Source organism: Musca vetustissima, unplaced genomic scaffold (genome assembly GCF_032173495.1).
Source record: "Musca vetustissima isolate MV318-11 ecotype Yass unplaced genomic scaffold, APGP_CSIRO_Mvet_v1 utg35646, whole genome shotgun sequence".
NCBI classification, from domain to species: Eukaryota; Metazoa; Arthropoda; class Insecta; order Diptera; family Muscidae; genus Musca; species Musca vetustissima.
The window spans coordinates 40,231-65,446 of record NW_026878089.1 but is presented as its reverse complement, the minus strand read 5'-3'; the positions used below and the strand labels follow the sequence as shown (position 1 = coordinate 65,446).

The window sequence follows — 25,216 nt, the reverse complement described above, 5'->3', positions numbered from 1 at the left end:
AGTTCTTCAATTCCCCAACAACAACTACCTCTTCACATAATCACAACAAAAACATGGGAAACCAGACAAATTAGAACAACTACGAGTATGTTTTTTTCTTATTCAGGCAAATTATGTCTACAAAAAATAGGAGCCATGTCAAATGACAGTTATGAAACCGCAGGCCGTAACTTTAGTAGCAGCCGAACCAGCACCACCATCGCCATCACCACCAGCATCAACAGAAACCAGACAAGATAGACATTTGAAAAAAGAAGAACAAATCAAACAATAGAAAAGAATCTATGAATGAATGAAACTTTTTACGCTTTGTGTACTCTGACAGCAAAAATCTACAAACATTCGTTAGAACAAAGAAGAAGAAGCAGAAGCATCTTTGAAAATAAAACTATGTTTTTTTCTGATAGCTGATTGAAGTGGGAAAGAAGTCAAGACAAAGAAGGAGGCTAACAGAAACTCGAAAAAAAACTTTATAAACATAAATCGAGGAAAAAGAATGGTAAGAGGATACAATTGGAGCTTCTTGGTACTAGAGCTAGTTGCGAGTGCAATACATGCTATTGACTATTTCGTTGGGTAGTTTTAGTTCTTTGCTTTACGGTTTTGAATGGCATTAGAGGAAGAGGAAAACGCATATTTGTATACCCTTCACCATAATATTGGGTTAGTAAATTTGTCATTTCGTCTGCATGGAGATGCCATAAAAAATATTTAAATATATATTCTTAATCAGAATAAAATTCAAAGTCGATGTGGGAATAGGATATATCGGTCAACATTTTGTAATGTTATCGATATGCCATTTTTTTGAACAAAACCTGTTGTAAATTTATATTTGGAATTCTTATTGGTTAAAAAAAAATTGTTTCAACATTGGTCCACTTTTAAGGGTAGTCCCCCCATATAAGAGTACCACCCAAATTTGGTTGAATTTGGGCACGTTTTTCATTTTTAAACCCTTCATCGCACTGTGGTACAGGCTATTATGTCTTTGTGCCTATGTTTGTAACAGTCAAAAGCAAACGAAAATATGCCTAGAATCACTTTCTAAGTTGATGTTTGCATGTCCGTCCGTCCATGTATTTTTGTGAACAAAGTACAGGTCGCATAAATAATCCGATTTGGATGAAATTTGGCACATATAACTTATTTCGCCCAAGGACGAACCCTATTGAAATTGGAGAAAATCGGTTCAGATTTAGATATAGCTCCCATATATAGTTTTGTCCGATTTTGTGTAAATGACGCACCAAACTCCCAAAATTGGTCCGATTGAGATACAATTTTGCACATAGTACTGAATAAGGTCCAGATTGACCTGATTTTATGTTAATGGAAAACCATACTGCCAATATTGGTCCGATTGAGACAAACTTTGGCACCGAGTACTGTTTTAGGTCTGGTCTGTATGCAAAGTTTTCTTGGAATCGGTTCAGATTTAGATGAGACAAAATTTTGCACACCGTATTGAAGTTAATACAGATTGACATCCGTGAAGTTTTGTTGGAATCGGCTCAGATTTAGATATATCTCCCATATATAGTTTCGTCGGATTTTATGTAATGATCTTATACGTATTTTGCTCGATGGTTCACATTAAATTTTCTATAAATCTCAGATTGGTATGTATATGGGTTGTTTAAATTAAGTTCAAATATCTATGTACACAGTTAATTTCGTCCGATTCCATTTCAATGGTCCTTCTAAGATGATATGTCTATTCAATCTATTATTGACTATTCAATCTATTATTGTTAGGATATTATATATATTAGCATCACTTGTATGTACCCAAAGTGGTGAAGTGTATCATATTGTCGGCCCCATCCGAATTTTGATATTTCCTTACTGTTTTTTTTTTCATGTATTTCTTTCTATCTTCAAATGAAAATCTTTTTTTTTACCAAAAGAAGCCAACAAATATACTATGTAGTTGGAAAAACTGTTTGTTGTTATTCAAAGTGTGTGTGTGTGCGTGTGTTATTGTTTTTCTTCTTCTGCAACTAGACCGATCGACCCCCATAATATATCACATTGAAGTAGAAGAAAAAAACAAGTGCAGTGTAAGCAATACAATCCAAAACAATAGTGCCAACCATCCAGACCAGCCAGCCAGTCATCCATCCATCTATCTATCTAGCCAGCGACCAACAGTTTTGAAACTTGCGCAATGTTTACTTTTTCTTCTTTAACATAGGCAACAATTATTTCGCACTGTTGTAGCTGCTGCTGTAAGAAAGAAAAACGTCCATGCTGTGCCACCACTGCCGCAAGCAGGCAAGCACAAAAGGGGAGTATTTGGGAGTTGAATGTAGAGATAAAGAAAGTTGTAGTGGCTGTTTGTATGTTTGGTTTCACTGTAAGAAATGGTGGATGTAGTACAAGAAGTTATTGCTACATACATACCCACACGCAAGTCTCTCCTCCACATACCCCACACTCAAACACCCAATATACCAGGGATTTGTACACTTTTCAACTCACTCATTCATGGTTTGCGTGACGAATACGGATTTTGGCGATATTGTTTTTGTTGCTGTTATTACTATTTTTTTGCTGAGTTGTATTTATTGCTTATTCACTACGAAGCTAACGTCTTAGAAATAAAAGTTAATAATTAGTAAATTTGCACATTGAATATATTTTTATATAGAGAAAGAAATAAAATAAACAACAATAAACGAAACACGAAAATGGGGGGAATAGTAGAGAAAATATGAACCGGAAAAAATTATTATTGTTTTTTGCCATAAACAAATTAAAAAAGTGCGTTGCATGAACATGAAATTGAAAAATATTTAAACATAATGACTATGAAGAGTTTTCTTAATAGAGGCGAGATATAGATGAGGAAGTTCATTGTGGATGGCCATTCAACTTCAACTTATACAATACTACATACACATCTTATACAATTAGTATGGAAAATTCGAATGTAAACAATATTTTATAAATAAAACTAATTGTAAGATAAACAATCGTTTTATTCATTTAAGTTGCAGTGTAGTGCATCTTGTAAAATTTAATGGAAATAAGATTTATCTAAATGCTTCGAATAGTATATTAAAAATTCCCAAATGTTCAGGATACACAGTTGAAGGATTAAATCAACCAACTAAAAAAAGAGCTACATTCGGCCAAGGGGAAGTTTTTGAATGCTCTATCATATGAATACTGGCAATTATATGCACTTGGAACTTGCCTAAAACATCCGATGCAATATCAAACAATGAAGCAACAACTGAAACTTGTTTGTACAAATAATATTTTTCCTAGATATTGTCGCAAAAATATTAAAAAAAATACCGACAATCGTGGTGTCTTATTATGGGGGTCAATAAAGCCCGTTGTCGAACTTGATCTGATGGCAGATAAAAGACACATGTGTTCAAAGGATATATATATATATATATATATATCCTTTGTTGTCACAAAGAATTAGTAGTACATTTGCATGATTTTGAGGGAAGTATTTCCCTGCATTTTAGTTCCTTAACTCCGGATATAATCCAGGATATGTTAGGTTGGAAATGTACAGTTGCTAATTGCAACCGTTCACTCAGAGACCATTGGACTTAGAGAGTCCATAGTGATCATCCTTGATACCTGAAGAGGGAAAGGAAAATAGAATGGAAGAGAGGAGAAATAGTTGGAGTTGGAGAGTCTAGAAAGTGATTATTTTAGTCATGTCAAATTTTTGACAAAGCCTAGGATCTGATTGGGGTACTATTTTGGAGAAGAAAGCTAGGTTATCACTCATACTGTCTGTGTCTTATGCCAATCAGCGAAGGACATTTACAGAGAATATGTTCAATTTATTCCAGCTCCTCTTCGTCTTCACATAGACGAACGTAATCCTCTCCGTTGGTGTCCCATTTCGAAGTGAGGGACCTAATGACCTGTTATGATCCCCACAATGACTTTAACCACTCTCTTATTATGTGACAACAGCGAAGAAGTTCTTCAGTGAGAGAATTCAAGCCAGACATCTTTCGAGATTTTGCAACCAGGTTCTGACCAAGCGGATTTTGCTAATGAAATAGCCAATGGGCGGTTGCAGTCCTCCAACCTTCTCAATCGGAAGGTTGGACGAATGTAAAACCCTTCGAGCAATTTCGTCGGCTATCTCATTCCCTTCTATGTTGCTATGTCCTGGAACCCAACATAAATTAACTATCCATCGTATAACATGCAGAGCTTTTGAGTTTATAGTGCACGACTTTAAAGCCTTATGCCTGACTATCGACATATATAGTCAACGGTCCCGTATTATCGGCAGTAAGTGTTTTTACTACCTCGGCCGCTTTCGTGATTGCAAAGATTCCTGCTTGAAAAACGCTACAAAGATCGTTAAGTTTATATGAGTTGTAGATTTCTAATTCCCTAAAGTAAACGCGTGCACCAGTACCTTCCTAAATCTTTGACCCATCTGTGAAAAATTACAGACCTGGCAGAGGCAAGGAGTCACTAGGCCAGGATGCCAAAACAATTAGGCTTCCATTTACTCTAAAGACGGACATGGAAATAAATAAATGTATATTTGACTTAAAATGTGCTATTAGCAGCCTCATCACTAGTAGACCACTAGTCCCTAAATCAGCCATGACAAAGCTGTAAATGATGATAGGATCTATGTCTGAGAAAAAAGGCCAGAATGTCAATCTTGTATCCACTAAACATCGATGTCTCCATCTGCGATGCATTGAACATATACAGAATACATTTAGTTCTCGCATAGACGACAGGCAGTAATTCACTTCATTGGCTTCCCGCTTGAACTTCAATCTCTTTCTTGAAACAAAAAAAAATTGTGGTTATCCACGCCACCTAGATCTAGCTTTATCGAGACATGATCCATATTGTGCAAGCTGGTCAACTTTGTCATTCGCTTTCGTTTGACCTAGTACCCTGGAGTATAAAGTAAAACTTTTTTGTACCAGCGAACTGCCCACGAATTTATAGTCTGCGACTTGATTACTTCTAGGGCCGACGTTTGAGTATCCATGTATATAGACACTGGTCCTAAGTCACTAAACCATAGTTCCTTGATTAATTCTGCTGTCTTCATGACCGCTAGATTTTATGTTATCTGAAACTATACATACATTAGTTTTATTCCAATAATTTATATATACCAACCTCCACAGTCCCTTTAATTTATATATTCGTTTCTTTGTGCGGCAAATCAATGTCCTTGGTCAACATTTTTGCAAACTCGTGATATTTTCGCAAATTCGTTTTGTTCGATAAACTATGGAGTTGGGAACTCTCACACAAGGATATTAAAAATCCAACTCACGTTTCCACGACAGAGGGCTCTACGAAGGGAAACGTCCCGAGTCTGACTCGTAAAACGTTGGTAACCTCAGTCCATTGCCTCTGTCGCCTCAGTAGGGTTTCGCAAAACAACAACATAAATCCAGCTCATATAAGAGAAGGTAAAAAGAAGTCTCATTGCATCGAATTGTATAGGATATGCCAAAATTAGATCCATTTCAATTTTTAATGATTCCTAATGTCCCTAGTAGCTTTACTTAATATTTGCTGCACTGTTTTTATAATTTTGAGTATTTATCCAACATTTTGATTCTCTTCAGATTTTCCCATTTGTTTCATTGTCCCCTGCCAACATTTTGTTTAAATACTCGTGATATTTTTTCACACTCCCTACACTATTGTGGAACTGGTCCTAGCAAATATTAATACTACTGTGTAACCAAACGGAGTGAAGGTCAATTAACATCTCTGAGGACAGTGTAGAATTGATTCGCCTATTGACAGATTTTTTTACTTCTGAGTTGGAGGAAGTAGTTGAAGATTTTCCATTCCATTGGATTAAATGGAAAACATCAACACCATATTAAGCCGATTTATTCAAAAGTATTATCATCTCTAACACCTTTTGCTTATTTTTGAGTCTTGTTTTTTCTATAAGTAATTAAAATATAAAATTCTATTTTAATTATTTTCAAAAAGTATGTAACTTTACCTATTTGTTTTTTTTTTTATATGGCAGGGCAGGTCACTGTCCTTGGCCAACATTTTTGTTTTTGCAAACTTGTGTTATTTCTCTGTACAATAATAATCTATGAAAGTGGGTAGACTATTGTGGAATCGGACCTTTCACACGTGGATATTCAATTAATTTCCTAAAATTTACTAATATAAATTTTAGCAATATTACTAAAATTGAACGATTACGTTACCTTTAAACAAGAAAAAGTTTGCCAACATCCCCCTTTGATACAAATGTATTGTTCATATTTGTTGGTGTTGCTGTGTGTGTGTGTGCTTGAGAGTTAAATAAATTTATATAGTTGAACAACGTCTTATTTCGTGTTTTTTTTTTCAGTTTTTTTTTTCATTAAATAAGCTTTTTACGTAAAGCCAATTTACTTAAAACTTTAAAAAATCCATCATAAACAATTTATTTGCACATTCGCAAATGACAGCAACGACGACGACGACCAACAATGACAGCACACCACCACCATCCATATGAAAAAGTCAACAACAAGGTTGACAACAATGCCAAAAGCCAACCAAAACTGAGCAGAGAGTAGTAGTAGTGTAGAGGAGAAGAGAAGAGCAGCAAATAACAGCAACGCAAATTGAGAGAGCAAGTACCAGCAAGCAAACAACAACAACTAAAACAGCAATAACAACAATGTGATTGTCGTTGTCGACGACGACGACTACAATGAAAACTTGATGACGTTTAGCAGCAATGGAGAACACAATGTTGTTGTTGTTTTTCTTTTTGCAAACCCCCCACCAAAAAGCCCCAACCAACAACAACAAGCTAACATTTTTTATCATTCATTCGGAGTAAAAAAAAAGCTGGACAAACCAAAAACAAATATTTGTCAATTTTATTTTTATTTTTTTATGGGAAAATAATTGGTGGAATAAAGGGAATAAATATTGAACAAAATAAAAGACACCATCATAACGACTAAATTTTAGGAAGTTCATTAGGGCGTGGCGGCGAACTGCAAACATTTCTTGCACGGAGGACAAATGTAAAGGAATCATAACAATAAAACAAAAAGATAACAAGGACATCATCCACGACGAATGCAATGTGGGCTATATATATGTATGTAATGTAGTGTTTAAAGGATGATGACGGCGACGACCAACGCCTTAAATACAATTAAAAAACAACCAGCAGCAGATATTATGCACTGCAGCCACCAAAGAAGTACAGAGTGTTTGTTGTAGGGGGGGTCGGTCGGTCGGTCTGTCTGTCTCTCGCCTCTTACCTTCTTTTAGTTGGGTGTTTAAAGAAAAAACACTGCTGCTGCCTTTGCTGAATGGATGATTAAAACGATTACTCCTTGTAGTTATAGTGGCGGCGGCACCCTCTTTCAATTTGATTGTATAGTTTAGCAATGGGGAAACCAATTGGAAAACAATATTTCTATTTAATCTTTCACATGAAAATCTTTGTTTTAAATCCAGCACTTTTTATTGGGTCAGAACAACATTCATTCACACAGGACTTTTTTGGGGTCTTGATTATTTTTTTGTTACTTTATTTTTTTTCTGTTTCTTCCTCTTCGTTTGTCGTCTCGTTTGGTTTTTTTGTTTAATACTAAATTAACAAACAAATTCTTCACATTTTATTATTTTTTTATTTTAATAATATTATTATTCACACTCGTATTTAGAAGACAATAAAAAACTCTGCACGTATTTTTTTGTATTTTATTTCGTCGTTGTTGCTATTCACATTTCATTACTTTTTTCTCCATCTTCTCTTCATTCGTCGTATAGTAGTACTTCATCATCGATTATTTTTGATCTCATCTTGTTATTGCCCCCGCCTCCACTGCGCTGTGTTGATTTTTTCAACTTTTCTCATTTGTTTCAAACTTAATTTTTTATCTCTTTTTTATAACTTCACTTTTTCTGCACGTAAACTATATTTAACTTATTGTTGTTGTTTTATTGCATTTTCCAGCACTTTAATATGGAATATTTTTTATCATTTTTTCAAGGGGGTATTTATCTCAATTTTGGAGAACATATTTTCTGTGTGTGGAGAAGAAAAACAGAATTCGATACCAACTTTATGCCGACGACGTTCGTCCAAAGACATGGATTTTTTTCGTTTGCAGAAAAAGGCGTGAGTTGTTTTTTCAGGGATCTATAAATCGGTTGGCTGCATGTTATCGTTTTTTATCGAATTGTATCATTGTTATCGTTGTAGTACGATATATTCGTTTTAAAACAAAACACAATGGGAACGTCAAAATGTTTGGCACAAATGTACCTCTCAGAAATGTTTGAGATTTTTACGAAATTTGAGATTTTTACGAAATTACCTTATGATATTGAGTACAAACTATAAAAAACCGTAAAGACTCAACAAAATGCATTTTGACAAAATAGTTTATGAAAACATTTCTAGAGGGAATCAAGCATAACAGAGGCATTATAAGAATAAAAACGCCTATAAGCAATAAATGTGTGTATAAAATATAAATAAAATCAGAGATCTGCATTCAAAATATATGTTTCACCTATTGGAATTTGTAGTCGTATGAATGGTCGAATTTTTAGAAGGGAAATCAATGCTTCCAGATATATGGAGTTCCAAATGCATGGGGTTCAAAAATGCATTTTCAGTAAGTAGTAGTATAAATTCATTAATTATTCATTATTAGATCGTATTGCACTATGATAGAAACCGTAAAGACTTGACAAAATGCATTTTGAGAAAATAGTAAATAAAAACTTTGTAGGGGGCTTCTAGCATAGGCATGTTGTAAATAAAAATGTAAATAAAATCAAATTTTTGAACTCAAAATTATATTCCTTATATGTTTCCATTTTATCGGGCATGTTCTGGCATTCACTTCAAGGGCAGAAGTGTATCGAACACACGCCGAGGTGTTCTGTAACACACTTTACACCCATTTGAGGTGTATTCTTTACACTTACATTTTCATAGTGAGAGTCGGGTGTATTCATGTTTTTCTATATAAAAGAAAATCTTTTTTGAAATAAAAAGGGAACATGATTATAGAATAATATGTTATTATTGCGTATAATTTGTTTAAAATCACAAAATTAAGATAAAACGTCCTTAAAAACAAATTTTAAATAGATACTAAGGTTTGTGTTCCATTTTCTTCAACTGTATTGCTCGCTTGCCAAAACAGCTGATTTGAAGTAAGGCCAAAGAAGACAGGGTTACCATATGATCCTCTTAAATCAATTAACAAATTAATGATATTACAGAGTCTTTCATACATATATTTTATGTTGCGAATAATAAAATATTAAAAAAGAATAGCAAAATTATCGTTAGAACTAACGAAATTAGTAAAAAATTAGAGAAACCATGTTAAAAACGAATACAGTTTATAATGTATGGCATCACTATTTCTGCAAAGTACCATGTTGGCGTTTATTTTTGTCGCTGTTGAAAATTTCAATTCACGTGAGAACCTGAACAGGAGGTAACTTCTGAGGGGAAGTGTATGTGTGATGTGAAAACAACACACCGTGAATTCCAGAACATACCCGTATATTTGTCTGTTCCCGTAATGCAAGGATCTACTGATCTGCAACTTTTTTGAAAACAAACTTATAGTGAAAGTTTTTTCGGAAATAAATAGGTAATTTTTTCATTAAAAAAACAATTTGAACGAAAAATGTATTTATAAATAAAATTGGCCCAATTAATGCTGCTCAAAACAAAATTAACTTTTTGATTTTTTTTTATAAATAAGCAATTTTTGCAAGTAATCAACGAGGTATTAAATCAATAAAATGCTCAATTTGATCCCTGGGTGTACTATTTCTTACATCCTGAGCCATTGCTACCTAGATACTCCAAAGATTTTCATGAGCCTTTAATTTTTGGATTTTCTCGCGGTAATTTTTTCATGTCTGAGTGTTTAATGTTTAACTTTAATTCATCCGAGAACAAAATATTTCTCCACTGAGTCAGATTCCAATTAATATAAGCTTTTGAGAAAGCCAATCTGGCTTTACTATTATTTTCAGAACGTTCTTGACCGTTTCAATTCATTCATCAAAGAACAAAATATGTAGGCCTGCTACCATAGGTCATCCACGCTCTGTTCTTGAGGTTATTTCCAACGATAACCGTCTCACAAATTCCGTTGAACTGTTAAATTGGTATTTTTGCTGCTATGACAGTTAGTTGATCCTCTATCAGTACGGACAGATAGAGTTGCATAAAATCATCTTATAACTCGAGAAATCACTGATTAATTTATGGAATATTTCTCCGAAATCATTTTCTGTGATAAATTTTATTCGCAATCACTGGCATTTAGCTGTTTTATCGTAGTACTGTATTTTTTTCAGTCCTTTCTATTTTTTTTTTCTTTTGCAGTAAGTCAAAAGCTATATCAAAATCTGAACCGATTTTTACGAAACTTTTCACACATCATTTCGTGCAACTCGAAAGATATATATATATATATATATATGAATCGAACGAAAAAATATGTGAGCTATATCTAAATCTGAAACGATTGTCACGAAACTTAACACATAATATTCTAGACTCAATTCAGACAACTATGACAAATTTCGTGCATATCGAATGATATATAGGGGCTTTGTTACACCATTTACCTTAAATCGGGCGAAATATATATGACAGCCATATCTAAAACTGAACAGATTTTTCCCAATTTCAATAGGGTTCGTCCTAGGACCAAACAAACGAGCTGTGCCAAATTTCATCCAATTCGGCTTATAAATGCGACTTGTACTTTGTTTACAATTTAACATGGACAGACAGCCGGACATGCATAAATAGACTTAGGAAGGAGGTGATAATTTTGTATAAAGTTTAACTGTTTACTGGTTTTTGTGTTATGTTTAATAACCTCCCAAACTGTTCTTTTAATCAAAATTGTGTTCCATCTCCTTTGATAAATTTTCATAAATTTCTGCCCTTTCGGATGGAAACTGCAACAAAAACAACGTCAAGTTTGTAAAAGCCCGTCCTATTAAATTTTGCCGCCAATTTAATCATGTACAGCGCCATCTTTTAGTATTTGCATCAACATCTGTTTTTTTATATGTAGTTGGCAAATCACATACCGATACTACCTACTACTATGTGAATCAACATCTCATTGGTTATTGTGATTGACGCATACATTTCCAACTGTGTATTTCATTGACAGGTACTGCGAAAAATACCAATTTTACGACGCTCCGTGTTATAATTAAAATTATCCTGATTTTTTGCAGATTACTTGTCCACGAATAAACAAAGAAAATGGCTGGTGTTGCTACAAAGGGATCCACATTAGTGAACAGTAAGTAAAATTGAAAACCAAAGACACAAAAATATTCTCCAATTTGGAAAAATACTCAAGTCTAACCTTACATTTTCATTATGTAATGTTTTTTTTTTGTCATGGACTGGCAAACTTCTTCATGTTACGGCTGCTGGAATATTAATATTTGATTTTCTTGTCTTTTCATTTAGGATTGCTTACTCAAGCTCGTCCTCAATTGGACACCTTCTTGAGATACGCCAAGGTGGAATTAACTCCACCCACACCAGCTGACATTCCTGCTATTCGTCAAGGTATCGGCCGCTTGATTACTGGTGCTCGTACCGGTGCTTACAAGAACTTGACCGTTCGTGAAGCCTGGTTGAACACCTTGGTCACCATGGAAGTTGTCTTCTGGTTCTACATTGGTGAATGCATCGGCAAACGCCACATTGTTGGCTATGATGTCTAAATTTACGCTTATATAGCATCGATGAAATACATGTATTTTTTAGATTACTTTTAAAGAATAATTCATAAAATTTGTGCGCCATCTCTATCTCTCCAGCGAACGGCAGTGTGTGTTTTAAAAACATTCTGTGTTAAATTTCATTTGCCATTGGTGATTGAATTTAATTCTGCAACAATAAATGAAATTGAAATACTAATGTGATTATAGAGTTTTTTTTTATTATTAATTTAGAGGGGGAGTTGCTGGAAATAATCCCCTTATATTAATCGAAGTATATAAAATGGTTTATATTTGTGGAATTTTTTTAATTGGTGAGACCGGTCAAAGATATTAAAATTTAAATTGCGGTGTACAGAATATGAAGAAAAGCCATTTTAAATATTACTCAACAAAAATGGTTCCGTGTTCAACTCTTCATATATAATCATCAATTAAGGGGTACTTCTATAGGCTTAAGTCTAGTTTAGGGCCCCCTCCCGGATCGTTTTGAAATTTTTACCACATGTAGTCCTTGGGGCCCTGATTACAGCAGTATACTTTTTTTCTTGCGGAAATCGGTATTTCCGGAGATATGGGCCTCCAAAGTTCCGTAATTTTTTAAAATTCACTAAGGCAATATGGGTATCATTTTACAGCATTTGAAGCCCTGATTACAAAAATTTAATATTCATATTAAATAAGTCCATACTTCTGAGATATAGGTCTCAAAATTTCGGTAAGTACCTTCCATGTTGTTATTGTGTAATATTGGTCAAGGCAATATGGTTATCATTTTAAAGCTTAAATACATTCTGTCGCGTAGCCGGTGTTGCCATCTGTCCATAGGAGAAAGTCTTAAATTCCCGGCCGATGGCCGTCTACTCACAAAAACTATTCTAATTAAAAGGAGATTCTGTCGCGTAGCCGGTGTTGGCATCTGTCCATAGGAGAAAGTCATAAATCCCCGGCCGAAGGCCGGCTACCCACAAACACTATTCTAATTAAAAGGAGATTCTGTCGCGTAGCCGGTGTTGGCATCTGTCCATAGGAGAAAGTCTCAAATCCCCGGCCGAAGGCCGGCTACCCACAAACACTATTCTAATTAAAAGGAGATTCTGTCGCGTAGCCGGTGTTGGCATCTGTCCATAGGAGAAAGTCTCAAATCCCCGGCCGAAGGCCGGCTACCCACAAACACTATTCTAATTAAAAGGAGATTCTGTCGCGTAGCTGGTTTTGCCATCTGTCCATAGGACCTATATCTCAGGCAGTATGGACTTATTTGATATGAATATTATATTTTTGTAATCAGGGCTTCAAATGTTTTAAAATGATACCCATATTGCCTTAGTGAATTTTAAAAAATGAAAAAAATACAAGGTTCCCAACGGAACTTTGGAGGCCTATATCTCCGGAAATACCGATTTCCGCAAGAAAAAAAGTATACTGCTGTAATCAGGGCCCCAAGGACTACATGTGGTAAAAATTTCAAAACGATCCGGGAGGGGGCCCTAAACTAGACTTGTTCCCTTCTATATATGGGGTAATAAATTAGACCAACATTAACCACATCGCCACATAGTTTGGTACAACAATTGTAATAGAAAAAACAATAAAAAAAATTCTTAAAAAAATTCAATTTATTTGCCAAGGCTAATGCTGTGCCAAACGTGCTGTTCCTTTCAAGATGGTGATTATTCTGAGACAAATTCCCTTCAGGCCGATTGTTTATTATACCTTTTTTTCGACGGCGGGCATGATTTCCGAGTTCATCGCAAATACACTGGTGGCCAAAACTAAAGCAACTAAAATTGCAAGGTTAATAAATGCCGCATAACTTTTTCAAAAACACAGATATCTTGTTGGGTTTATATACCCTTTACCACACTGTGTTACAGGGTATTATGTCTTTGTGCATATGTTTGTAACCGGGAAAAGGAATCGAGATAGACTTATGAGAGAATATGAATAGAATCATTTTCTGAGTCGATTTATGAATGTCCGTTCGTCTGTCTGTCCGTCAGTTGATGTTAAATTGCAAACAAAGTACAGGTCGCATTTATAATCAGATTTGGATGAAATTTGGCATAGCTTAATAAATTTTATTTGGCCTAAGGACGAACCCTATTGAAATTGGTGAATATCGGTTCAGATTTAGATACAGCTCCCATATATATTTTCGTCCGATTTAATGTAAAAAAATCCCTATATATCTTCCCTATATCTTTCGATTTGCACGAAATTTGGTATAGCCTACTGAATTAAGTCTAGAATGATGTGTGCTAAGTTTCGTGAAAATCGGATCAGATTTAGATATAGTTTCCATATATAGTTTTGCCCGAGTTTACGTAAATTGTGCACCAAAGTCCCTGAAAATCATTCGATTTGCACCAATTTTGGCATAGCGTACTAAATTAGGTCTAGAATAATGTGTGTAAAGTTTCGTGGAAATCGGTTCAGATTTAGATATAGCTCCCATATATATTTTCGTCCAATTTAAGGTAATTAATTTACTAAAGTCTCTATATATATTTCGATTTGCACGAATTTTGTTATTTTGGAAATCGGTTCAGATATGGATATGTCATAGCTTCTATATATAATTTCGACCTATTTATGTTAATTGTACACCAAGTAATCAATGGATGTCTGATTGAGATTAAATTTTAAACTTTGCAGCATACCAAATAGCGTGGGTCAAGTTTACTTTAAATCGATTTACAAAATTTAGTATAGGTTGCAGAATGACATGTGTAGGGATTGATGTTAGTCGGTTTAGAAATAGATAAAGATCACATACTTGAGTTCGTTCAATTTCATGTTAATGTTCCTTAAAAAGGCGAAGTCTGTTAGGATGCATCTGTTTAATATATCCATAGTGGTGAAGGGTATCATATTGTCGGCCCTGTCCGACTTCACTATTTTACCAGTGATTGTGAATATAATTTATCACAGAAAATAATTTCGGAAAAATATTCCATGAATAAATCAGTGATTTCTCAAATTATAAGTTGATTTTATGCAACTATATCAGTACGGACAGTTTAGCACGGAGGAAAGCTGATAAACAAATTGTCATAGCAGCAAAAAAAAACATTTAGAGTTCAACAGAGAGTTTATGAGAAGGTTATCGTTGGATATAACCTCATGAACAGAGCGTATACGAGCTATGGTATCAGGCCTACATGCCTGGAATCGTTCTGAAAAGAATAGGAAAGTCAGATTGGCTTTCGCAAAAACTCATATCAATTGGAATCTGACTCAGTGGAGAAATATTATGTTGTCGGATGAATTAAAGTTAAACATTGAACATTGAAATGAAAGACTCATCCCACAGTATTGCAGGGTACTGGGAAGAATGGAGGAGGGTCAATAATGGTATAGGGCTGTTCATTTTTGGAGTTTGATATACTTACGTAATTTATAAAGTAATGGATCTGTTTGTTTTTAAAAATTTGGTGAAAAACTCAAGCTGAAGAAAATATACAGATTGTTTGTTTTTTTTATCTTGACAATAACTCCCAAACATACACCAAAAAGTGTCAAACATTGGTTGGACCAAAACAATCATCATATAGAAAAATCTTTGGAGTATCATAGATAGCAAAATCAAAAGAGTTTCACAAAACAAACAGACATAACCTCTTCCCAAAGGTTCAGGGTGCAAGGAATAGTATACCCAAGGAACAAATTGAACGTTTTATTGATTCCAGGCCTCGTAGGCGTGCAGCCGTAATGAAAATTAATGGTTATGCTGTCGATTACTAGCAAAATTTGATTATTTATAAGAAAAAATCAAAAAGTTGCTTTAGTTTTGACCAAGCAAAAATTGAGTCAATTTAGATTTCCATAGAATATTTTCTATTTCTAAATAAATTTGCATTTATACAAACTTTCACTGTAACTTTATTTAAAAAAAATACAGGTCATTTATGCAGTTTGCAATTTCAGTTGCTTTAGTTTTGGCCACCACTGTATATCCCGTAGTATATCAAGAAGTATAGATATGTAAGGTGAATATACGTCCCCTTTTTTAGAGGACAATTATCTATTTTAACTACCTGTCATCTATAAAATTTATGTTCTCTATCTGTCATTTATTTCTATAATCGGTCATCTTTGTCACCTATATTTGTAAAACTTTGAAGAATATTTATTTTTGTAGATGAAAACAAATTAATAATATTAAGAAAAGGTATTTTCGGTATTTTTAGACGCATTTTTCGACCGAATTATCTGTTATTTTATATTTTGTGTTCTAATTGAGTAACCAATTTCCATAAAAAATATTAATTATTAAATGTTGGTATTTTTAGGGTTCCTGGACACGTGGGTTCTATGTTTCCAGGTGTTCCGAATATAAACCTACATTTTAATTTTTTTTTAATTTATTAAAAATTTACCTTCAATAGTAAATGTAATTTACTATTCCTCGTGGCTTATGGGTTGCAAAATATCCTGGAAAAATATAGTCTACGATATCCTTATGTAAATGATATCGAGATTATTCGCTTAAAACTTTTAAGGACTTTTTAACACATTTTATATATTTAACCTACTATTATTTTAATTAGAAATAAACTTTTTTCTTTTTTGTAATCTATTTTCATTTTCAAAATCTGGTCGTCATATTCTATATTATCTACCTGGACTTTTTTTAATATCTAAAAAACAAATGAATTAAAATGCGGCTGGGGCATTTAACATAGCGAAAAGGTTTCGAGACCTTTATATGCGGGCTATCTTCAAAACGGGCCAATATTGAAATATTAGGTATTTTAAACTGCATTTACATTAGAAATTATTGCCGGGTTAACCTCCTCTATGAGTATTCATTTGTCATATATGTAATTCAATTGACAGTTTAGATCTACTCGGAATCCGGAACAATGTCAAAGTACTACAAATGCTGGGTCTTTATGAAAAAAGTATTTAACATATCAAGAATGCAGAATGCTACCTCGACTTAAAATTTCCTGAAATTCAAGAGAATATTTCCTATCTCGCTCAATACATCTTTGACTGATAATAGATATTAGGTTCGTTCGTTTACTCAATAATTTGTACGAATTTGTACAAATTATTACAAAATGTTGTTCGTTTACCCAAAAGTCCAGTAAAAGAGAGTGAATTGAGAGAGCAGATTTGATAGTTGTGTTACTGAGTATTTGCAAATTCTTACAAGGAAAATTTACTCAGTAAGAATTTTCTTGTACCATCAGCTGATATTTAATCAGCTGTTTTGTTATGTTTTGTAAACAAACAAAAAATTGTTCTCAAGAAAATTGATTGTTTTGTGAATTTTATTTTGATTTTGTATCATTAAATACCAAAATGGATGAAGAAAACGCAAGTATTTAAAAATAAGGTAATACAAGAGTGGCGACCGATTTTTTAGGTTCCAAATCCAAACAAAAAAGTGTGCATCCCTAACATGTCTGTAAACATCAATCAACATCAATATATTTCCAAATAAATAGTTAAAACGTACAAGTCACAACCCTTTTAAATGTTTGTTTTTTGCTTGTTATCCATTTTTCTAATAAAAATGCTGTTTTTTAGTTTGCGCCAATGTTTGTTGTTGTAATCAGCTGTGTCGAAACAATCTTTTTACTGGATGTTGTTCGTTTACTTTTTGCAGTTTTCTCTCTTGAGAAGGAAAAATTCGTATTTACTCTCTGCAAATTCTTACTGAGTAAATATTACTGGGAAAGTAAACGAACGAACCTATTAATCAATCTTGAGGATATAATTTGTTGGTCCCAGCACGTGAAGACCCTTAATAATGAATTTTCACACAGCTGATTACTTATGAGTGCAACTAATAAGCGGCGAACAAAATACGGCAATGTTAAAATGGTAAGAAGAATATTAAATAAAATATTATTCAAATGTATATAAGCGATTCCTAATACATGTATGACTTTAGTTGTTAATAAAATATTAAAATTAATTATCAATTTCATCAAATAATTTTAAATTAGGTAAACAACATTTGTCACACATCTCTCTTTAAGATGCACCCTAAGAGAATGACGGAATTTTTGCAAAGACGTTTCCAGTTGTGATTCATTCATTTGTTTTTGCTAGTGGACGGTAAACAACAATTTTGATACTAATTAATTTTGTAAAAATAAATCTCAACGCAAAATGGAGTTTCCTCCTTGCCCGGCATCATTGAAGCAGATTCAACATTTTCTAAAAATTGCCCAGGAACATGATTCCCGAGACATTGTTGTGGCCTATTGGTCTAGATTATAGTAAGTTTGGAAGATCTTTTTTATTCATTGGATATTCTAACATAATTGTTTCTTTTCCATCAGTGCCCTGCAGGTGGCTTTGAAGCTTACAACTCAACAGCCAGAGGAAACCAAACTGTTATTGGGTAAGGAAAACCAAAGAAGGGGTTCCAAAGAAAATTGATTACCTCATATGTGACTATACATGTAGTGTATAGATTTCCCAATTCAAGAGGAAGTATCGTCATGGCGATGAATATTTTTTTAATAACAGGAAACCCAACCGTTTACCGGAAGGAAACCTAACCGTTTACCGGAAGGAAACCTAACCGTTTACCGGAAGTATATCAAAAGTTATATATAACAGTCAAGATTTTAAAAATGTAGATACTTTTCTATGTCCTCACCTTAAACTTCCACACATATCGGTGCTTCCTAGGGCTACTCGTCCACTCAGCAGTCCTTCTCGTTCGCTCAATATAGTTGTTATCACTTTTAGTATTTTTAAGTTCTGTTCGTAGCAATAATGAGCCGCATGCAAAATTCTAGGATGAATAGCTTCGAACACGTAAAAAAACGGGTTAACTAGTGTCTGTGTGGCCAAAGTGAATTTCCCTGGAGTTTTCCCAAAATTCAACTAGTCAAAATAAACAAATAATCTAATGCGTTTTATTTCTAGCTATTATGGACTGGTTGGAAAGCGTTAAAAAGGAACAATCGGAGAATGAAGCTATAACAAATGAAGTTGCTGCTCAGGCTCATATGGAGAACTATGCCCTGAAACTGTTCCTTTATGCCGACAAACACGACAGGGAAGGCAATTTTGGAAAGTAAGAAAATTTTAAAATAAAAAATAACACATAGGTATACTTATTACAAAAATAATAACCTCATCACTTTAGAAACGTTGTTAAAGCCTTCTATTCAGCCGGTGTTATATATGATGTATTGCAAACCTATGGCGAGCTTACCGAAGAAGCCATACATAATCGTAAATATGCCAAATGGAAGGCAGCGTACATACACAATTGTTTAAAGAATGGCGAAGTTCCCATATCGGGTCCTATGAAAGACGAAGAAGAAGGTGATGATAACGATGAAAGTAATATCGATAATAATACTATGGGTTCAAATCAAATTACCCCAGAGGATGGTCCTACGAATGAGTTTAATGAAGCCGCAGGTGGTGATGATAATTCAAATGATGTTGCAACGGAGGAAAATGAAAATCCCCCTCCATCACAGGCACCACCAACTGTTGAAGAAGTTCTAAATAACCCCAGTAAATTACCATCTCCCCCGGTGGAAGAAGAGAAACCTGGCGGTTTTGAGCCGTTTGTACCACCCGCAACACCACATCCGGTATACACACCAATAACTCCCGTTGCTAATATACAAATTACACCCGAACAAATGATAACAGCCCAAAAGTATTGCAAATATGCTGGCAGTGCCCTTAACTATGATGATGTTAAGACGGCAATAGTTAATTTGCAAAAAGCCTTAAAGCTCCTTACCACCGGTCAGGATGATTAGGAAACTAGCTGGTGTGTGCTTTATATGTATCAAAATGTTGTTTTTTCTTAATTTAATAATACACGATTATATTCCAATTTTAAGTTAGCAATAAAAATAAATAAAAGTGCTTTTTAGATGCATCTTAACAGAAATAAAAAGTAATATTAAAAACAAAACATTTATTTTTCCTGGGCTCGCATAAGGCGTAGATTTATTAAATAATATTTTTCCTGGGCTCTCATAAGACGTAGAATTATTAAACAATATTTTTTCTGGACTTCCATAAGGCGTAGATTTATTAAAGAGTCTTTTTCCTGGGCTCCCATAAGGCGTAGATTTATTAAAGAATCTTTTTTCTGGGCTCCCATAAGGCGTGGAGTTCAGTATTTTTCCCATTGAAATAAAACCAACATCTATGATTTATGTTACCATTAAAATGTTATTTATATATTTTTTGTATTTCCAAAATTCAGATAAAATAATTTTAAAATAAAGATATTAGAAAACATATCAAACGAAAGGAGACTAAATTTTTCATTGCATTTTTGTATTTTTTTCAGTTCGACAACATAACAACTTAAGAGTTGGTCTCAATGACAAACTAGCTTTGCGCTTTTTTGAACAATGAAATTAAAAAAAAATTTTAGAAAATGAGAATATGCATATGCTTTTCAAGACAATGTTTGATGTTGTTCTAGAAATTCATAAATTGTTACAAAAAAATATGTAGACGACGACAACAACAAACAATATTTGCATTGTTTGTCTATACATCACGTAGTACATATTATTCATTATATACTTTAAACAATGTTACAAACAAAATTATTAAATTTCTTTATATTAATATTTTAAAGAATTATATATGTTTGTGTTAGAAGCTAAGAATGGCTAATAGCTAAGTAGACGACTGAATGAGAGAGCGAGATTGAAATCGAAAATATAAAACTGTTTGAACACAGTTTGGGATTATTGATTATTTGTTAAATGACTGGTTGTCGTTTTCATAAAATAAAATATTTAAATTTAGAAATTCTTAATATCTAAACAAAACAAGTAGATGATAGTAAATATTAAATTTTTCCATTTTTTAAATAAGGAGATTCAAATGAGTAGTAAAAAATGAAAGTAGAAAGTAAACTTTCCAACTCTGGGAGAAATCTGTTATGAACGCTTACAAATAATAGAGTTTCTTTTCCAGAGCATTTTGTGGTGGCTGATACAAACTTGAAGCCACCAATGATGCCAATTTCTTAGCATATTGACATACAGCCGGCACTCGGGTAGTGCCTGACCAATTGTAGTACAAATGGGTCATTTTGTAGGTTAACAATTGCATTTGATCCGGTGTAAGACGAATATTGCTGTATACGACATTGTAACTGGTGGGTGCCACAGTACCTTGACGTACCGATTGTGAGACTAAATAAAAATCATAACGTTCGGGTAGGGTGACGACATCATCGACCACGGTACCAGGTGGTGGATTACGGCCTCGAGCAAATACACGAGTATTAATGGATTTCGTGACAACAATATATGCAAACATTGGTGGTTTTTCCATTTTTGCCCGTTTATATTCTTGCTCAAGTTTCTCGACAATATCCTTGACCTCATGCTCGTACACCTGTTTGAGGGAGCCCTCACCAACACCATCTCTATAGAAGAGAATACGATTTGGTAATTTATCGTGTTCCTTGCGATATTGACGCAATGCCTTGGTCATCATGGGCCACAGGCTATTGGCTAAAACATCATGAGAGCTACACTCAGCTACTGTACTGTAGAAGGTGGCATTGATTTTCAGATCCATAGTTGCAACAAGAGCACCATAAGCCTTTGATTTATCACGTGCACTCTTGGCAACATCATAACCGATGGTCATCAGGCCCGACAACGGTACATCAATCATCCAAGGGGTATAGCCAAGCTTACAATTGATTTGTATGGCTACCTTTGTGCAAATGCTCATAAGACCACGTTGATTGCCGGCGGATTTCTGGGTTATAACTTGGGTGGGTACAGCACGTTCGAGGCAGCCTTTTTTCTTTATTGAGGCGTATCTGCAAGAACAACATTTTAAGAAGTTTTGGGAGAAACATTCCCCTTTACTTACCTTTCGGCATTATTATTTGGCACCAAACACATAATTAACTGAGGATCTTGCCGGCAACAATCTTCCATGGCTTGTATAAAACTATGATTACGATCATCATAGATCATAACTCTGCAACGAAAAAAGGAATACGAAATTAGTATAAACATAATCACCTTAAATTAGTATGCTTTGCTACTTACTCTCTCGGTCTGTCGATTCTCATGTTCATACCATTGGCCGCACGTATCAGCGATTCAACAAAATTACGTAGGTCTCGGGAGTTACGATTTGTAGCAATGACAGCCCATCGTTCTAAACCGCGGGAAGGTGTTGTGAACATGCCCATGCTACGACAATGGCGGGTCCAATCGGCTTGTTCACCAGATGGTTCTCTGAAAGAAGGATTTTTGTTATTAAAAGAAGTACAAAAATACGTCGTTAAGTTAAATCGACCCGGACATGAGGAACCTTAAAAAACAGGTAGGTATTGAAAATGAGGTTTCGATTTTTAAAATGCGTATCCCCACATATATCCGATATATTGTATCGAGAGCACATTGTCCCCGGAATCCTAAATAGGTGTCCCTCCTGTCAGCAAAGCCCTTACGACAATCACCATCTATTCAATTGTTCGCGAGCCTACATGTCTATTACCAATTGACTTATGGCTAACGCAACTGCATCTGAAGTGCGAAAGTTATTTAGACCTGCTCGACACGCATCTTGGTCGTTCTATATCGTTGGACCTCTCTTTTTAGACGATACAGATCCTTACGTTTGTGTTGGGTCCTGATCCACGTCTGGTACACAGGTGTTTTGAGCAGGCACCCTGTTGCCGTTCTCAGGTTTAAAGAATATTCTATTAAGTAGCACTAGTATTCGCGTTTAGATGACAACAGACCGTTGCCTGAAAAGATAACCGTGGTTTGCGCGGAAGATTTAAATATGACATCGAACGTGGCGCCGATAAATTTGGTGTATTTACTGATTGTAATATTATGCCGCTCGACCTGCACATTCAAAGGCATATTCATTTCCGTAGCATATTCATTTTCGTACAATCATCTGCATACGTTACGACCTCAATGCCCTCTGGGACGTGGAATGCAAATATCATCATCCTGGCGAACTCCCTGATTTCACTCTATTGGGGTTTAGACTTCTTATTCCGGAACTTCACGTTCGACTGGCGTCCATGAAGATCCTTATGAAGATCCTTCTTGACATGCCTTGGAGGTGGGTGCCTATCCATTAGGTAACGGTTTGAATGGCTACTCTTATAACATCCAAGCAGGTATTGCATCGACAGCATCTTGTGTTGACGGACAGGAAGGATCTTCGTCTCTCATGTAAGTCTACTATTGTAGTCATGAGGAGATACCCTGTGGCAGTCCTCAGTGTGGCTATCGACAAGTTGAGGACTTTAGTAATGTACTCTACTCCGTGGTTCATCAAGCTGCTTCAACATCACCATGGAGGACCAAGCGCCTTGGATGATTTCGCGTTTCTGCTGACACTTGCAACATCCTCCGACGTAAATTGTTGTGGTTCCTCCCCCACTTGAAGTGAGCGTATAAGGCGCAATACTCTTCTCTTCGCACGGTCACTCAATGCTGCTAAATGAGACACCTCAACGCCGCTAAATGAGACAGTCCGATCATCCTTCCTTCCAGGGGTCGAGAGCGACTTAACTGTTGCCCACAATTTACTCCCTCCGCTACTGGTGTTGCAACATTCCACTGTACTGAACAGAATGGTGTAATAAGAATGCTAAACCTCCACCACCACCTCTCATATGATATTTTCTTAATGCGACGTACATATCACATTCGGGGTTCATTTCTCTATTAATATGGTAAAATGTCTACCTTTTCAATACATACTTTCTGTGATCTCTGAAGACAATTTTCTGTTGATCCAAAATGCGACCTTTGACCTCAACCAAACGGGTATCCAATTTCATATTCCAATCTGTTAAAATGCGCATACTGTCTTCGGTCTGTTGCAGGCGATCATTAAAGGTACGCAAACGTTCAATACGTCTATCGGGATTCATGCGGGTATGATCGGCCATGGCACGCATAAGTCTGTAAAGAAAAGCATTAAATTAATCACCTAAACAGAGGATAATAATTTCAAACTTACTGGAAATTATTGCGCATACTGTCATTGAGGCCTGTTGCACGACAAAGTTCCGGAATTAAAATGACAACTTCCTTTTCGCCACCGCGCAATGAACGTTCCTTGGCTTTTGATAGCAGCAATGGTTGTTGGGGATCACGAATGCGGATATTGTATTTCTATAATTAAAGAGGCATTTTTAAAATAATTCTCTACATTTTTTATTAAGCCATAATTTACCTTATAATAATAATCCATAAAGGTAACCTTTTCTCCTTTCATGCTGAATGTTTCACGGGGAGTTTTGTGAAAATCGATGTCATTGATCCTGTAAGTTTTATTATTGTAATCTGTTAGAACAGTTAAGCCAATAATATGACGTTTAAAATCTTCACGGAAATCTCGAGCATTTTCCTGGCAACGTCTAAAGATATCGTATACAGTTTCGGTACGCATAACTTTGTGGGCAATTTCAGCACATAGCAAAATATCTTTTTCGTGTTGTCGAATCGAGGTTTGATAACCCGGCCACAATTGCATACGGTATTCACGTAAATCAATCTGAAAAATGGAAATATCAGAAATTATTCCTTCAATATGAACTTCTCCAAAAAATCCCCTACCTTAGCAACAGGATCATAGAAATTACGTCCGACAAGCTGAAGTTTTAAGCCCTCCATTGAACGCCGCAAAATCAAGTTGAGAATTTGCAAAGACTGCCATTCGGTCATGGAAATAACACCCACATATTTGATGGTAATAACATAGTTCTCGCCTTGTTTGGACTTGGTATGGAGTATGGTTTTCTCCTCCTTTAATTTGGTGGTGGTAAATAATTTCGAACCATCATATAAATAACCACCCAACAGCTCACGATGTTCCGATAGTATACCACTCTTGAGACGTCTCAACTCAATTTCGGGAGAGAATGAAACATGATATTGATGAATCTTCCATGTGGGTGTTGTTAGCAAACGGAAATAATTTGTTTGCAAGGTAATTTCTTTACCCAACGAACCGGTTTTACTTATAACATCCGAGGGTTTAGTATAAACCAATGATACTTCATAGCGATTGACACGATCACGACCGCCACTACGACCATCGCCTCCGGGACCACCACGAGATGTTGATGGTCTTTCTTTTTTAACCTGAACTTCATCACCATCGGGATCTTCTTTTTTGATTGGTATATTCGGTACAATCGTTGACGAAGATGGACTGCGATCGGGTGATACGGGTTCACGTTTAACACTAACACTTGTCGATGATGATGCACGTGAATAACGATCAGGTGAATCGGGTTCGGTTTTAATTACTTTTGGTTTCTGAAATGAAAGGGAGAATAATGTATTGTTATTATCAATTAATCTAAGAAAAAAGGGGACAAGCATATCGGAATTTTGGGGTTCTTGAGCGCGTTATTCAATCGAGTTCGCTGATATTTGGTGAAAATCGGTTCAGATATAGATATAGCTCCCATACATATTTTCGTCCGATACATATTTTTGTCGAT

The 25,216-nt window shown here is 35.0% G+C and overlaps 3 protein-coding genes across 3 annotated transcripts; 2 read left to right on the top strand and 1 right to left on the bottom strand.

The window, feature by feature from the left end:
* Positions 1-11,150: 11,150 nt before the first annotated feature.
* On the top strand, positions 11,151-11,796 carry LOC133322875 (ATP synthase subunit g, mitochondrial-like). Its single transcript, XM_061531828.1, has 3 exons — positions 11,151-11,178; positions 11,247-11,315; positions 11,489-11,796. Exons 2-3 carry the CDS (start codon positions 11,276-11,278, stop codon positions 11,746-11,748), a joined length of 300 nt encoding a protein of 99 aa, XP_061387812.1. The 5' UTR covers positions 11,151-11,178; positions 11,247-11,275; the 3' UTR covers positions 11,749-11,796.
* Positions 11,797-17,859: 6,063 nt separating this feature from the next.
* On the top strand, positions 17,860-19,499 carry LOC133322867 (vacuolar protein sorting-associated protein VTA1 homolog). Its single transcript, XM_061531819.1, has 4 exons — positions 17,860-17,984; positions 18,048-18,109; positions 18,643-18,793; positions 18,866-19,499. Exons 1-4 carry the CDS (start codon positions 17,875-17,877, stop codon positions 19,497-19,499), a joined length of 957 nt encoding a protein of 318 aa, XP_061387803.1. The 5' UTR covers positions 17,860-17,874.
* A 1,152-nt stretch (positions 19,500-20,651) lies between these two features.
* LOC133322866 (protein piwi) lies at positions 20,652-24,845 on the bottom strand (the record flags this gene model as incomplete). Its single annotated transcript, XM_061531818.1, has 7 exons — positions 20,652-21,544; positions 21,598-21,708; positions 21,780-21,971; positions 23,463-23,666; positions 23,725-23,879; positions 23,941-24,261; positions 24,324-24,845. Coding segments are annotated over 7 exons (2,394 nt in total), but the record flags the coding sequence as incomplete, so codon positions are not given.
* Positions 24,846-25,216: the final 371 nt, after the last annotated feature.

Excerpts from the sequence above, each read along its gene's own strand:
- LOC133322875 (XM_061531828.1), top strand. The coding sequence starts at position 11,276 with ATGGCTGGTGTTGCTACAAAGGGATCCACATTAGTGAACA. Across the intron at positions 11,316-11,488 it reads GGGATCCACATTAGTGAACA|GATTGCTTACTCAAGCTCGT; the intron begins GTAAGTAAAATT and ends CTTTTCATTTAG.
- LOC133322867 (XM_061531819.1), top strand. The coding sequence starts at position 17,875 with ATGGAGTTTCCTCCTTGCCCGGCATCATTGAAGCAGATTCAACATTTT. Across the intron at positions 17,985-18,047 it reads GCCTATTGGTCTAGATTATA|TGCCCTGCAGGTGGCTTTGA; the intron begins GTAAGTTTGGAA and ends CTTTTCCATCAG. Across the intron at positions 18,110-18,642 it reads GGAAACCAAACTGTTATTGG|CTATTATGGACTGGTTGGAA; the intron begins GTAAGGAAAACC and ends TTTTATTTCTAG.